General features: G+C 36.5%; 1 protein-coding gene across 1 annotated transcript; it reads left to right on the plus strand.

Annotated features, from left to right (window-relative positions):
* The first annotated feature begins 304 nt into the window (after window positions 1-304).
* LOC137246914 (uncharacterized) lies at window positions 305-1,278 on the plus strand. The gene is made up of 4 exons (XM_067777940.1): window positions 305-405; window positions 505-642; window positions 716-770; window positions 982-1,278. The coding sequence occupies exons 2-4, from the start codon at window positions 578-580 to the stop codon at window positions 1,129-1,131; spliced, it is 270 nt and encodes an 89-aa protein (XP_067634041.1). The 5' UTR covers window positions 305-405; window positions 505-577; the 3' UTR covers window positions 1,132-1,278.
* Window positions 1,279-12,098: the final 10,820 nt, after the last annotated feature.

Here is a 12,098-nt window from a genome sequence, read left to right on the forward strand (position 1 = left end):
CACAAATCACAAGCTTCGCACTACAGGTTTAATGACTATCTCCGAACTGGTGCTAATTGGATGCATAGCGGCATAGTTGATAGCCACACTTATAGCAACATGCCTTAAGTCCGAGCTAAATAAATTGATTACTCAAAGGCAGCGATTAATTAGCAATCAACGCGTTAAAAAGGTCTGCAATGGAGGAATTTGTCATTTCGTAGAACATCACAACAATAAGTGTCAGTTTAAACAACTGCCAGTGGAAAGAGTTAGTACTAGTACCATCTCTTAACGAGATGGATCTGCCCTAGTATGGAAGTAGCGAGATTTGCTCTAAGATATCAACGAGAAATTTGTGAATACAATCCATATGAATGCAAACCTGAGTGATATAACAAAAATAAACCACGGTATGACGTTTAAGTAAGCTTGACATTTTTTAGAATTTTTAAAACAAAACAAATTAAATTCTTTTCATATTTTCGTAATAAGTCGAATTTTTTATTTTAAATTAATATTTAGAAGATCTATAAAACTTCTGAAAAACTTTTTTATAAAAAATCTGTAAAATTTAAACAATTCGCGTGTTCAAACAATGTTCCCTGTTCCACAACAAGTTTCAAGAAATCGCCGACGAATGGCCGCTTTAACAACATTACAGTAAGCACTGATTTCGTGAACGTATTTTTAAATATGTATTGGATAGTGCTATTTTAAATATGAACGTTTTCAGGAACAGAATTGCTAACAGAAAACCAAATGCTAAAGATATTGCGATTGTTAAAGAGGTAAAAATTGTAATATTTTGCATTCACTCAATTATATTTAGGCAAATCACAAGATCTCCTATTCCAAGTATGTGGTATACTTAATTTTCACATTGGAAACCATGTTAAAAAACTCAAATCTTAAAACTATCAACTGTTATGAAATGCAAAACTACAATTTTGGCAATTTTAACATCTTTTTCTCATATAAATATTTATTATTATCTTTCAGCAAACGGAAAAACTTCGTCAGTTTTTTAATGAATTGGCAGCTGAGGAAGATCGAATTCAACGCGAAATTTGGAAAGTTGGAGAAAAAATTCATAAATTGGAACAAAACGCTGAGATTGAACGAGGCACGTGTGAAAATAAGCCGAAGTGAAATGTGATACATGCGAAATTGTTTTATTTTTATTTTTTAATTTGAGCTATATTAGTTTTTTAAAGAAATTATAATTGCAAGACTTATGTTTTGTATATAAAAAAAATTATAAATTAATAAATTTGTAAAAATTATTGTTAAAAATAATTATCAACTTAATAGGAATCTTTTAAGCCGACTGAGCGTAAATGATGAACTTTCTACCTGCTAACGATTTGAAGGATAGGTGTGTTCATCAAAGTCCAGCCGAGGTTGATACTACCAGTACGTGTGGCATATCACAAAGATGAAACTACTAGTGTTATTATTTGAAAAAAGGATATTTAAAAAAATTTCGGCTGGAAGAAACGATATAAGCCGATTTCGTAGAATCCTTAATAGTGTTATCCTCTCATCGCCAACTGAAGCGGTGTAACTCTACACGGCGTTTGGTTATTGAACTGATATCGAGTTTGGTGTCACGGCGCAGATACACTTATTCATAGTACCGTGGAGAAAATACTATCTTTTACAAAGCAACCGACTTTTATAGACATTATGAAGCGAGGCACAATTGTCAACATATACATTTGGTTGTAATAGCTTCACTCACTGAAGCATGAAAGCAATGAACTCAAATATTTTGTGCAACCAAATGCTCTTTATCTAGTACTACAATGGGAGTGAGACTTCTCAATTGAAAATATGCGTGTATTCCACTAAAATTGCGCCGCTTTCATATTCCTCATTTGCTTCGTCATTATTTTCTCGCAGGGCTTTGACTTTTTCGGAACAGGCTTCTCGGAAAGTTACTTCTCGCTGTTCGGTGTCTCATATTCGTTGTGGTGATATAAATGTGTGTGTAGTTTATCTGACGTCTCCGTAAACGCACTGCGCTCATAGATGTACATACAACACCTTTTCTGTGTGGGTAGCTGTTGTTATTTCTAGGGGTGTGCGATTATTCAAAATTCTAAATTATTCGAAGCGAATTGAACCGAATTATTCGATTCGAGACTCGATACGAATACTCGAACAATTCGAACTATTTGATATTTGACACGAATATCGAACCGAGTCTAAGGATTCGTTTCTATGCGAATTGAATTGGATTCACATACCCTTAGTACATATTTTAAATATTATAACATCGTTCTATTAAAACACTTTAGCAAAGGAATTGAATAGTTCTAACTACTAGAATAGTTCGAGCTGTTCGATATTCGGATCCTCCGACATCGAATCGAGTTTAGGGATTTGATTCGAATCGAACGGGCTTGCGTACCCCTAGTTACTTCATCTGCTTACACTGTTGTTGTGCAGCATTTACTTGTTACTTTGTCTTTTGCTGATGTTGTTCGGCATTTTGCGGCCGCCGTGGCCTACCCTACCAAAGGTCCTGGGTTCAAGCCCCGTGTAAAGCAACATCAAAAGTTTAGAATCAAGTTTTTTCAATTATTTATAAACGGGGTCACACCTCGGAAGTGATTTGGCAAGCACTCCGAGTAAATTTCTGCCAAGAATAGCTTCTCACTGAAAGCTCATCTGCCGTTTGGAGTCGGCGTTGAACTTATACATAGGTCCCACCCCACCAAATTTTAGGAAACAGTAAGGAGAACACGACGCAAATTGGAGGAGAAGCTCGGGCCAAGAAATCTTCTGAGTTTATTTAAAAGCGGCATAATGATGTGTCGAACTTGCTGATATTCACCACCATATATAAGTAAGTAGTATAGGCATAAACCTGCGGTCGGTGTAATTTTACACCTTGAAATGTTTTTAGTAGGTAGAGGCTACTTTTGACTCTCAAGTATGAGCTTCAGGTTGAACCATTTTATTTCGCTGTGAAAATCTGCGGTTAGATATAATAATACTATACTGCCGCCCTTAAAAATAATGCGGGTATCTACATTCTAACACCTCTTGACATATTGAGCTTAAATTATTTGTAAAATTCCAACATTTGCTGTTTATTTTTAAATAATAGGTGTTGTGGACTTATTTGGATGTGATCTTTTTATTTATGCAAAAAAATGTTATTTTGAATTAATCCCTTCATTCTAATGCACCAAATGTAATAAAAGTTTTTGACCCACCTTAATGTAAGTTTATGTAACATGCATTAATTCCATCTTAACAATTGGAATACTCACTTGCATATGAAATTTTACTTTAAGGCATATTGCGCGTGCCCAAGTAGCGGAAGGAAGAAACCCGGAAAATGTAGGTTATGGAATATTTAATGAGCATACTCAACTAAAACTAAAATGTAGAAAAGTTTCCTTTGTGAAACATCTTCAGCGGTTAAGATGTGAGTTTACTCATATTGCACTGTTGCTTACGTACATACATATATACATATTTACGTCTTTCTTGAAGAACTATTTTCGTAGCAAGGAAAAATGAGCTGGCCACTAAGAAAGTCGGCATTGCACAAAAGTGGTAAACTCTTCCACTACAAAAACAAATGAAACAAAAATATAAACGAAAGTATTTAAAGGCAAACATCTTCAAAGTACAAATTTTAGCTGTGATGGTTAAACTTTAAAGTTTTATTCGCATTTACATTTTACTCTCACAAAAGTGCTTTTCATACATAAACAATTCTTATTAATGAAACAAAAGCTCCATGTGGTACAAGCAAGTGATATGTGTATCTTCCTTTATATATAAATCGTAAAAATTCGCTGTAAAAGTATAATAAAAATAATAACAATAACGCAGTAGTACGAAAGAAGTTCTGCATTGCGCGTTTAGTGCATGATGTGTTTGCAAAGTATTAATATCCTTTAGCGCTGAGAGAATATCCTGCAAAACGCAGTGCGATTGAATTGAATTGAAACACATACAAACCTACATATGTACGAGGTGTGTTAAAAAAGTATCGCGAATTTTGAATTTTCGCGGGTTGCGTATATTCGAATTTCGAGTTTTTTGTGGCGTTAGGCTGTTACTCATGGCTCTCACTTATGCCGATAAGCTTGGCGATTTTGAATGTTCACTTTATTGTTGACAGCTGCTTTGCTTGCACGTGTTTTAGCTCGTTTTCGATTTTTACTGTTAAAAAAAAAAATAACAAGTAAGAACGGGACTGTCTTCGGCTGTGCCGAAGACTTCATACCTTTCATGAATGGGGCTGAACAATAATCTTATCCCGTTCGTAATCTCCGAATAATCGGACGTATAAGATAAGAAATATATAGTGAACAGATCTACATACCTTAACGATTTTTAAGATAAATATAAAATAAAAAACGGGTAGGTACTTTGTGTGAGGATGCAAAGTTTCAGGTTTTTTGTGGTCTGCGTGTAAAAACTATGACTACGAATCACGTATTTCAAAAATATATGACGAAAACGTAACTATTTGATGAAATTTAATGAATTTTGAAGATTCTAGCCGTAAAAAAGGGGTCAAAATGACAGTTTATATGAAGTATATAATATATATACGACCGATCTCTATAATTTTTTCAGACAACAATATATGCTATATACGTAAGCATTTTGTGAAATTTGAAGCTTCTAACTGTTAAAACGGGGCAGAAATTGCGCAAAGTTTCTTATCTGAACAATCGGTTGTATGAGATATATACTATGTGTACCACCGATCTCACTGATTTTTTCAGACATCAATATATGCTATACACGTAAGCAGTTGGTGAAATTTGAAGCTTCTAGCTGTTAAAATGGGGCCGAAATCGTAAAAAAAATATATATATACTATATATACCATCATATATATATTATATATATCACCGATCTCTATGATTTTTTGACACAACAATACATACTATATACGTAAGCAATCGGTGAAATTTGAAGCTTATAACTGTTAGAATGGGAAAGAAATTGCGCAAAGTTTCTTATCTGAACAATCGGTTGTATGGGATATATACTATATATACCACCGGTATCTATGATTTTCTCAGACAACAATATATGCTATACACGTAAGCATTTGGTGAAATTTGAACATATCTAAACGATTTTTAAGATAAATATAAAATAAAAAATAGGTAGGTAATCTGTGTGAGGATGCAAAGCTTCACGTTTTTTGTGGTCTGCATGTAAAAACTATGGCTACGAATCACGTATTTCAAAAATATATGACGTAAACGTAACTATTTGATGAAATTTGATGAATCTTGAAGCTTCTAGCCGTAAAAAAGGGGTCAATATGACAGTTTATATGAAGTATATAATATATATACCACCGATTTCTATGATTTTTTCAGACAACAATATATGCTATATACGAAAGCATTTTGTGAAATTTGAAGCTTCTGTTAAAACGGGGCAGAAATTGCGCAAAGTTTCTTATCTGAACAATCGGTTGTATGAGATATATACTATGTATATCACCGATGTCAATGATTTTTTCAGACATCAATACATGCTATACACGTAAGCAGTTGGTGAAATTTGAAGCTTATAGCTGTTAAAATGGAGTAGAAATTGCGAAAAGTTTCTTATCTGAACAATCGGTTGTATGAGATATATACTATATATAGAACCGATCTCTATGATTTTTTCAGACAACAATATATGCTATATACGTAAGCAATCAGTGAAATTGGAAGCTTATAGCTGTTAAAATGGGGTAGAAATTGCGAAAAGTTTCTTATCTGAACAATCGGTTGTATGAGATATATACTATATATACAACCGACCTCTATGATTTTTTTAGACAGCAATATATGCTATATACGTAAGCAATCGGTGAAATTTGAAGCTTATAGCTGTTAAAATGGGGTAGAAATTGCGAAAAGTTTCTTATCTGAACAATCGGTTGTATGAGATATATACTATATATACAACCGATCTCTATGATTTTTTCAGACAACAATATATGCTATATAAGTATATATTCGGTGAAATTTGAAGCTTCTAGCTGTTAAAATGGGGCTAAAATTTGCGAAAATATATATATATATACTATATATACCACCATATATATACTATATATACCACCGATCTTTATGATTTTTTCAGACAACAATATATGCTATATACGTAAGCATTCGCTGAAATTTGAAGCCTCTAGCTCTTAAAATAGGGCAGTAATTACGAAAAGTTCCTTATCTGAACAATCGGTTGTGGGGGATATATACTATATATACGACCGATCTCATAAATTTTTTCAGGCAACAATATGTTCAATATACGAAAGTATATGGTGAAGTTTGAAGCTTCAATCTGTTAAATTGGGTAAGATATTACAAAAATCCTCTTTTTCTGAAAAATCGGTTGTATGGAGGATATATGCTATAGTGGTCCGATCCGGTCGGTTCCGACAAATGTCTAATCGGACACCCAAATACACCTGCTCACCAAATTTTATCAAGATATCTCAAAAATTGAGGGACTAGTTTGCATACAAACAGACAGACGGACAGACGGACATGGCTAAAACAACTCAGCTCTTCAACCTGATTATTTCGGTATACTTAATGGTGGGTCTATCTATTTTCCTTTAAGGACTTACAATTTTCGGTTTCGTGACGAAATTAATATACCATTTCATTTTCATGAAAGGTATAATAAATTGATCAAAGAACCCGTATTAAATTTTGTGTGAAAAACTAAATTAAGTGCGCGAATGCGTTCCGAATGTTGGCTGTGGCATACAGCGAAGCTACCTTGGACCGAAGCAACGTTTATCCAAAAATTTTCGAAGATAAAGATGTTGCATGTGCGAACTTCAGTGGAAAGCAGCGGAGCTTCATAAAATTCTAGTAAGTCACTTCCACCACACCACAAATTTTAACACGATTTTTAACATAATTTAAGCACACCAAATATACCGATTGTAGTTTTGGAGTGTAAAAATGTGAATTCTGAACACATTAGCTGAATAAAAAGTGTACAAATAATTGTTAAATAATAAATACAGACAGTGGTAGTTTAACAAATTCTGCTGTGGTAAGTGGTGAATGTGACCTACTAGAGGTTTTGTGGAGCTTGCTTCACACTATTTTGCGTACCTGAAATGTCTCTATGTTAATATTGTCTCTGGATTATCGGTGGCACAAGATGTTCTCAGAAGGCCGAGAAGATGTGAACAACGAAGAGAGTGCCGGACACCCGAACACTTCAACAACACACGAAAAAATTGATGAAGTGAAGAATATGGTATTGGCCAATCGTCCAATCACAGTTAGAGAAGCTGGTGAGGACCGAAAAATATCGATTGGCTCGTGCCATTCAATTTTTAACAATGGTTTGCGCATAAGACGGGTCGCCGCGAAATTCGTACCAAAATTGCTCAATTTCGACGCGACTTTTCGGCCAAAAACAATACAATGATGCCGCAGCCACCGTATTCCCCAGATCTGGCCCCCTGCGACTTTTTCTTGTTCCCTAAACTGCAAAGGCACATGAAAGGACTGCGCTACGCTACGATTGACGAGATAAAGACGGCATCGAAGGAGAAACTGAACACGATAAAAAAAATGATTTTTGAAGTGTTTCGAAGATTGTAAAAACCGTTGGCACAAGTGTATAATATCTCATGGATATTATTTTGAAGGGGTAAAAATAGATATTCATGAATAAATATATAATTTTTGAAAAAAACACAAAATGCGCGATACTTTTTGAACACACCTCGTATGTACATAAACGTATTAAACCCAACAGCTTGCTTTAGTCATCAGCATATTTCACTCATTATTATTATTTTTCTTCTTAATAAATGAATTACTTTCATTTCCTGTTGACAGTTGGCTCATTCGTTTTTATTTTGCTTTGGTTTGTTAAATGCTAATTTCAGAAATGCCATCAGCGAAAACCGCTTAACATTCTTGCGACGAAGTCAGTTGGTAATTAAAGGTTAAAACTTTCGCAAGAGATCTAGACCTCATATGCAAAGAAAGAAATACTTATATAGGTAGGGTCTTAATTTGGCTTTTTTTTGACTAATAATTGATTGATACATGGACCGCGAGCAAGCTTAGTAAACGCTGAGCGTACGATACCATTTGCAGGGTAAAGAGATCCTTTAAACAGGAATTATTGTCTTTATAAGGGTTGATCTATCAAAGTGGATGGTGATTTTGATGGGTCTATGTTATTGAAAATTCATGAGGTACTTCTTCACATACTGGAACCGCTTTACTACTGCAGCTGCATTGAGGATTATGTCTTCGAATCATCGAGTAATTTCATGCTTGATATCGGGTATCTAGGATTTCCGGATGATTTGCCAGTATCGTGATTGGCTTTAATTTTTATTACATTCACGCTACGCAACGATTCGATGAGTACCCAAGGCCCTGGCAAAAAAAGCTACAACTCAACCAAACTAAACTATCATACAATGCAAACAGCATTTACTATTCAAACTTGATATCGTACTAGCAGCGACGGCAGACGTAGCCCTGTTCGGCTTTTATTATTCAAAAGAAATTTCCATAAATTTTTATATATCGTTCCTCCTCTCCTCTCATTTCCACCTTTTGTCTTCCACTTGCTTTACTTTTTCCATTCCGTCTTTACACCAGTATACCTCCTTCCCCATTCCCCACGCTCTCTATTTGTATTCCTTTCGGTCTCCCTTTTTTTCTCTCTATCTCTCACTCTTCTGTTTTTCCATATACCTCTCCTTCTCCCTATCCATAATGCTCTGTCTCTCCCCTCTCTCCATCTCAATCTCCTTTTCCCTCGCCATCACCATCTTCACTATCTCCTTATAATCTACGCCTCTATCTAGCTTTCATTTCCATCTCTATCACCATCTCCATCTGCCTTTCCGAATCGATATTACCATGTTTGGCCCCTAACCCCCTACTTCCGTTAAGGACTTGGGGTAGACAAAGCCTCGCCTGCTTAGTTTAATGGATATATCACGGGCTATGGAGGTTAACAATTGCGTTGAATAAACTGAAAAAAAAAAAAAAAAACATAAATACATCAAGCTACATGGCTGTCCCCCGATTGAAACACTCGCAATCAAACCGATCACGTTGTGACAGACGGACGGCATTTCTCCAGTGTTTTAGATGTGCGCACGATCTGAGGACCTAACATCGACTCGGACCATTATCTCGTCGTAGCCAAAATGCGCACCCGCCTCTGTGCGGCTAAAACCAAGGGAAAAAAAACCCAAGAAAAGCTAGACGTCGAAAGGCTATGACTGCCAATGATTTCGCAACTCGAATCACACACTTGCTCTCTTAGAGCACAACTCAGCCCGAAGAAATACAGGAGCAGTGGGAGCATACCTCCAAAGCACTTCGTACTGCCGCCGAGGAAATAATTTGCTACCGGCGGTCACGCAAAACAACTGGTACGATGAAGAATGCAGCATTGCAACCGAAAGAGAAGACGCTGCCTACAGGGCTACGTTAAAAGCGAGCGCAACTAGGGGAGTGTGTGAACGCTACCCTGAGTTAAAAAGGGAAGCGAGTCGCCTTTTCAGGAAGAAAAAAGCAGAGGCAGAAAGGCGTGAGTGCGAGAAGCTTGAGCTGATAGCCATCAGGAATAACGCCCGAAAATTTTACCAACAAATTCGGCGACAGACGGAAGGTTTTAAGACCGGGGCAAACTCCTGTAAGAACGAAAACGGCGACCTTGTAACTGATATCCAGAGAGTACTTAGATTATGGAGGGAACACTTCTCAGCTCTCCTAAATTGAGACAACGGTTTACCGCAAAGAGATGACGAACCCAATCCTGTAATCGATGATGATGGAATAAATGTCCCCCACCTGATTATAACGAAGTCAGAATAGCAATAACCAGATTGAAAAACAACAAGGCCGCGAGCGCTGATGGATTGCCTGCGGAGCTATTCAAGTACGGCGGCGAGGAGTTGGTAAGGCTCGTGCAGCAGCTTCTTCGCAAAATATGGGCTTACGAGTGCACAACCGACGATTGAAATCTAAGTGCTCTTTGCTCAGTCCACAAGAAGGGGGAAACTGCAAAATGCACCAACTATCGTGGAATCAGCCTTCTTAGTATCGCATATAAGGTTCTTTCAAGTGTATTGTGCGAAAGATTGAAGCCCACCGTGAACCGGCTGATTGGACCTTATCAGTGCGGCTTCGGACCTGGCAAATCTACCATTGACCAGATTTTCACAATGCGCCAAATCTTGGAAAAAACACGTGAAAATAGAATCGAAACACATCACCTCTTCGTTGATTTTAAAGCCGCCTTCGACAGCACGAAAAGGAGCTGCCTATATGCCGCTATGTCTGAATTTGGTTTCCCCGCAAAACTTATATGGCTGTGCAAAATGGCCTTGAGCAACACCATCAGCTCAGTCAGAATTGGGAAGAACCCCTCCGAGGCGTTCGAAAGTAAACGAGGTTTCAGACAGGGTGACCCTATCGTGCGATTTCTTTAATTTGATGCTGCAGAATTTAACCGCACTGGAACAATATTCTATGAAAGCGTGCAATTACTGGCATATGCTGATGATAACTGTTAAGAAAATGTATACACAGCAAAGTAAAAAACCCACTATCACCATGATAAGCGTTATGAAACTTGGATAATTGAAACAAGTATAAAAATCATTTCACAGTCCAAAATGTTTGACCAACTTTGTGGCCACGTGGTGGATTTTTCGATAACTGTTTTGACTTCAACCTATTTTATTTAACATGCTTGGGTAGTTTGTAACAGCGCTGGTAAGTTTCAGCCACGTAGCATTTTTTTAAATTTTATTTTTTTTTTGCTTTAGACAGCCACTAAAAGTTTGGTAAGCTTAGAAAATTTTTCGTTTTAAATAGAATAAAATTTGCCTGATTCCGCCAAATTCCATTCAACGAATACATACACATTAAAGGGAATTTCATATAGTTTCAGATAAAAAAACAAACCATTGCGAAATTTTGCGTTTTTTCTTGTAATAGCCAACTTAAAGTCTCTATGCCCTCGCTCACGTATGAAGCGCAGTGACCTAACAATGGAATGTCCTCAATTCAAGTCTACAATAATATATCCCAAAAAAGACAGTTATACCTGAAATGGTAAAAACCCAGAAAAAGGAAACTTGTGCACTGAATGGCCTTCATTGTTTGTCATATGAGTTTTCCCATAGTTAGCGAGTTGTGCACTTATCCCATCAACTTATGTATGCACGCCTACCTGAAGGTCGTCTATTATGGGTGATACTTCTAAGCAGTTGAGTACTTCGCAAAAGTGCTACATATGTGGGGCTTCTCCAAAAGATATGATCAATATGCGAGCCCTGTCATAGCGAAATGTTGACAAAAGCATGCTTGCTTTCGGAATTTCCCCTTTACATTCTTGGATACGATGCATGGAATGTATGCTACATATTGATTATCGAATGGAAATGAAGACCTGGTGTAGACAGGCGAAGAAAATATGTAAGGAAAAGATGAAAAAGAAAAAGAACATATCCAAGATAAATTCAGGAAAGAAGTTGGTCTTTTGATTGTTATGCCAAAGCAAAAAACCGGCAACACAAATGATGACAACACTGCGAGAAGATTCTTTGGAGATCCTGAAATAACATCAGACATAACCGGCATAAACATCAATGTTTTGAAAAGGTTTCATACAATATTTTCATGCATAGGATGTGGGTTTCAAATAAATTCTGAAGCTTTTGACCATTTATCGGAATAAGCTTGGTACAATATGCCAGTTAGCGTACATAAAATTCCGTTTCATGGAAAGAGTATAATCGTGTCTGCTATTCTTCCTATTGGTCAACTTTCGGAAAAAGCTCAAAAGTCCAGAAAGAAAGATGCACGAAACTATCGTGAACTTTTCACCACAAAAGTCAAGAATTTGTAGTAAATTGGATTTGCTGCACAGATTGCTGATATCGTCAGACCCGTTCATAAACAGTTTGCGGAAACCCTTACGTCAAAGTGGCGAGCATTAACGAGTGAAGTTATTGGCTTATTATCTGAAATAGAGCATGTTGACGATATTGACTCCGACTAACTTTATACCAGTTAAAATATCACTTTTTATTTATAAGTATGTATTTCGATCCAGTTTTT

This window comes from Eurosta solidaginis, chromosome 3, assembly GCF_040869045.1.
Source record: "Eurosta solidaginis isolate ZX-2024a chromosome 3, ASM4086904v1, whole genome shotgun sequence".
NCBI classification, from domain to species: Eukaryota; Metazoa; Arthropoda; class Insecta; order Diptera; family Tephritidae; genus Eurosta; species Eurosta solidaginis.

Coding starts and splice junctions, on each gene's coding strand:
- LOC137246914 (XM_067777940.1), top strand. CDS start 578: ATGTTCCCTGTTCCACAACAAGTTTCAAGAAATCGCCGACGAATGGCC. Junction 643..715: donor GCCGCTTTAACAACATTACA/GTAAGCACTGAT, acceptor GAACGTTTTCAG/GAACAGAATTGCTAACAGAA. Junction 771..981: donor ATATTGCGATTGTTAAAGAG/GTAAAAATTGTA, acceptor ATTATCTTTCAG/CAAACGGAAAAACTTCGTCA.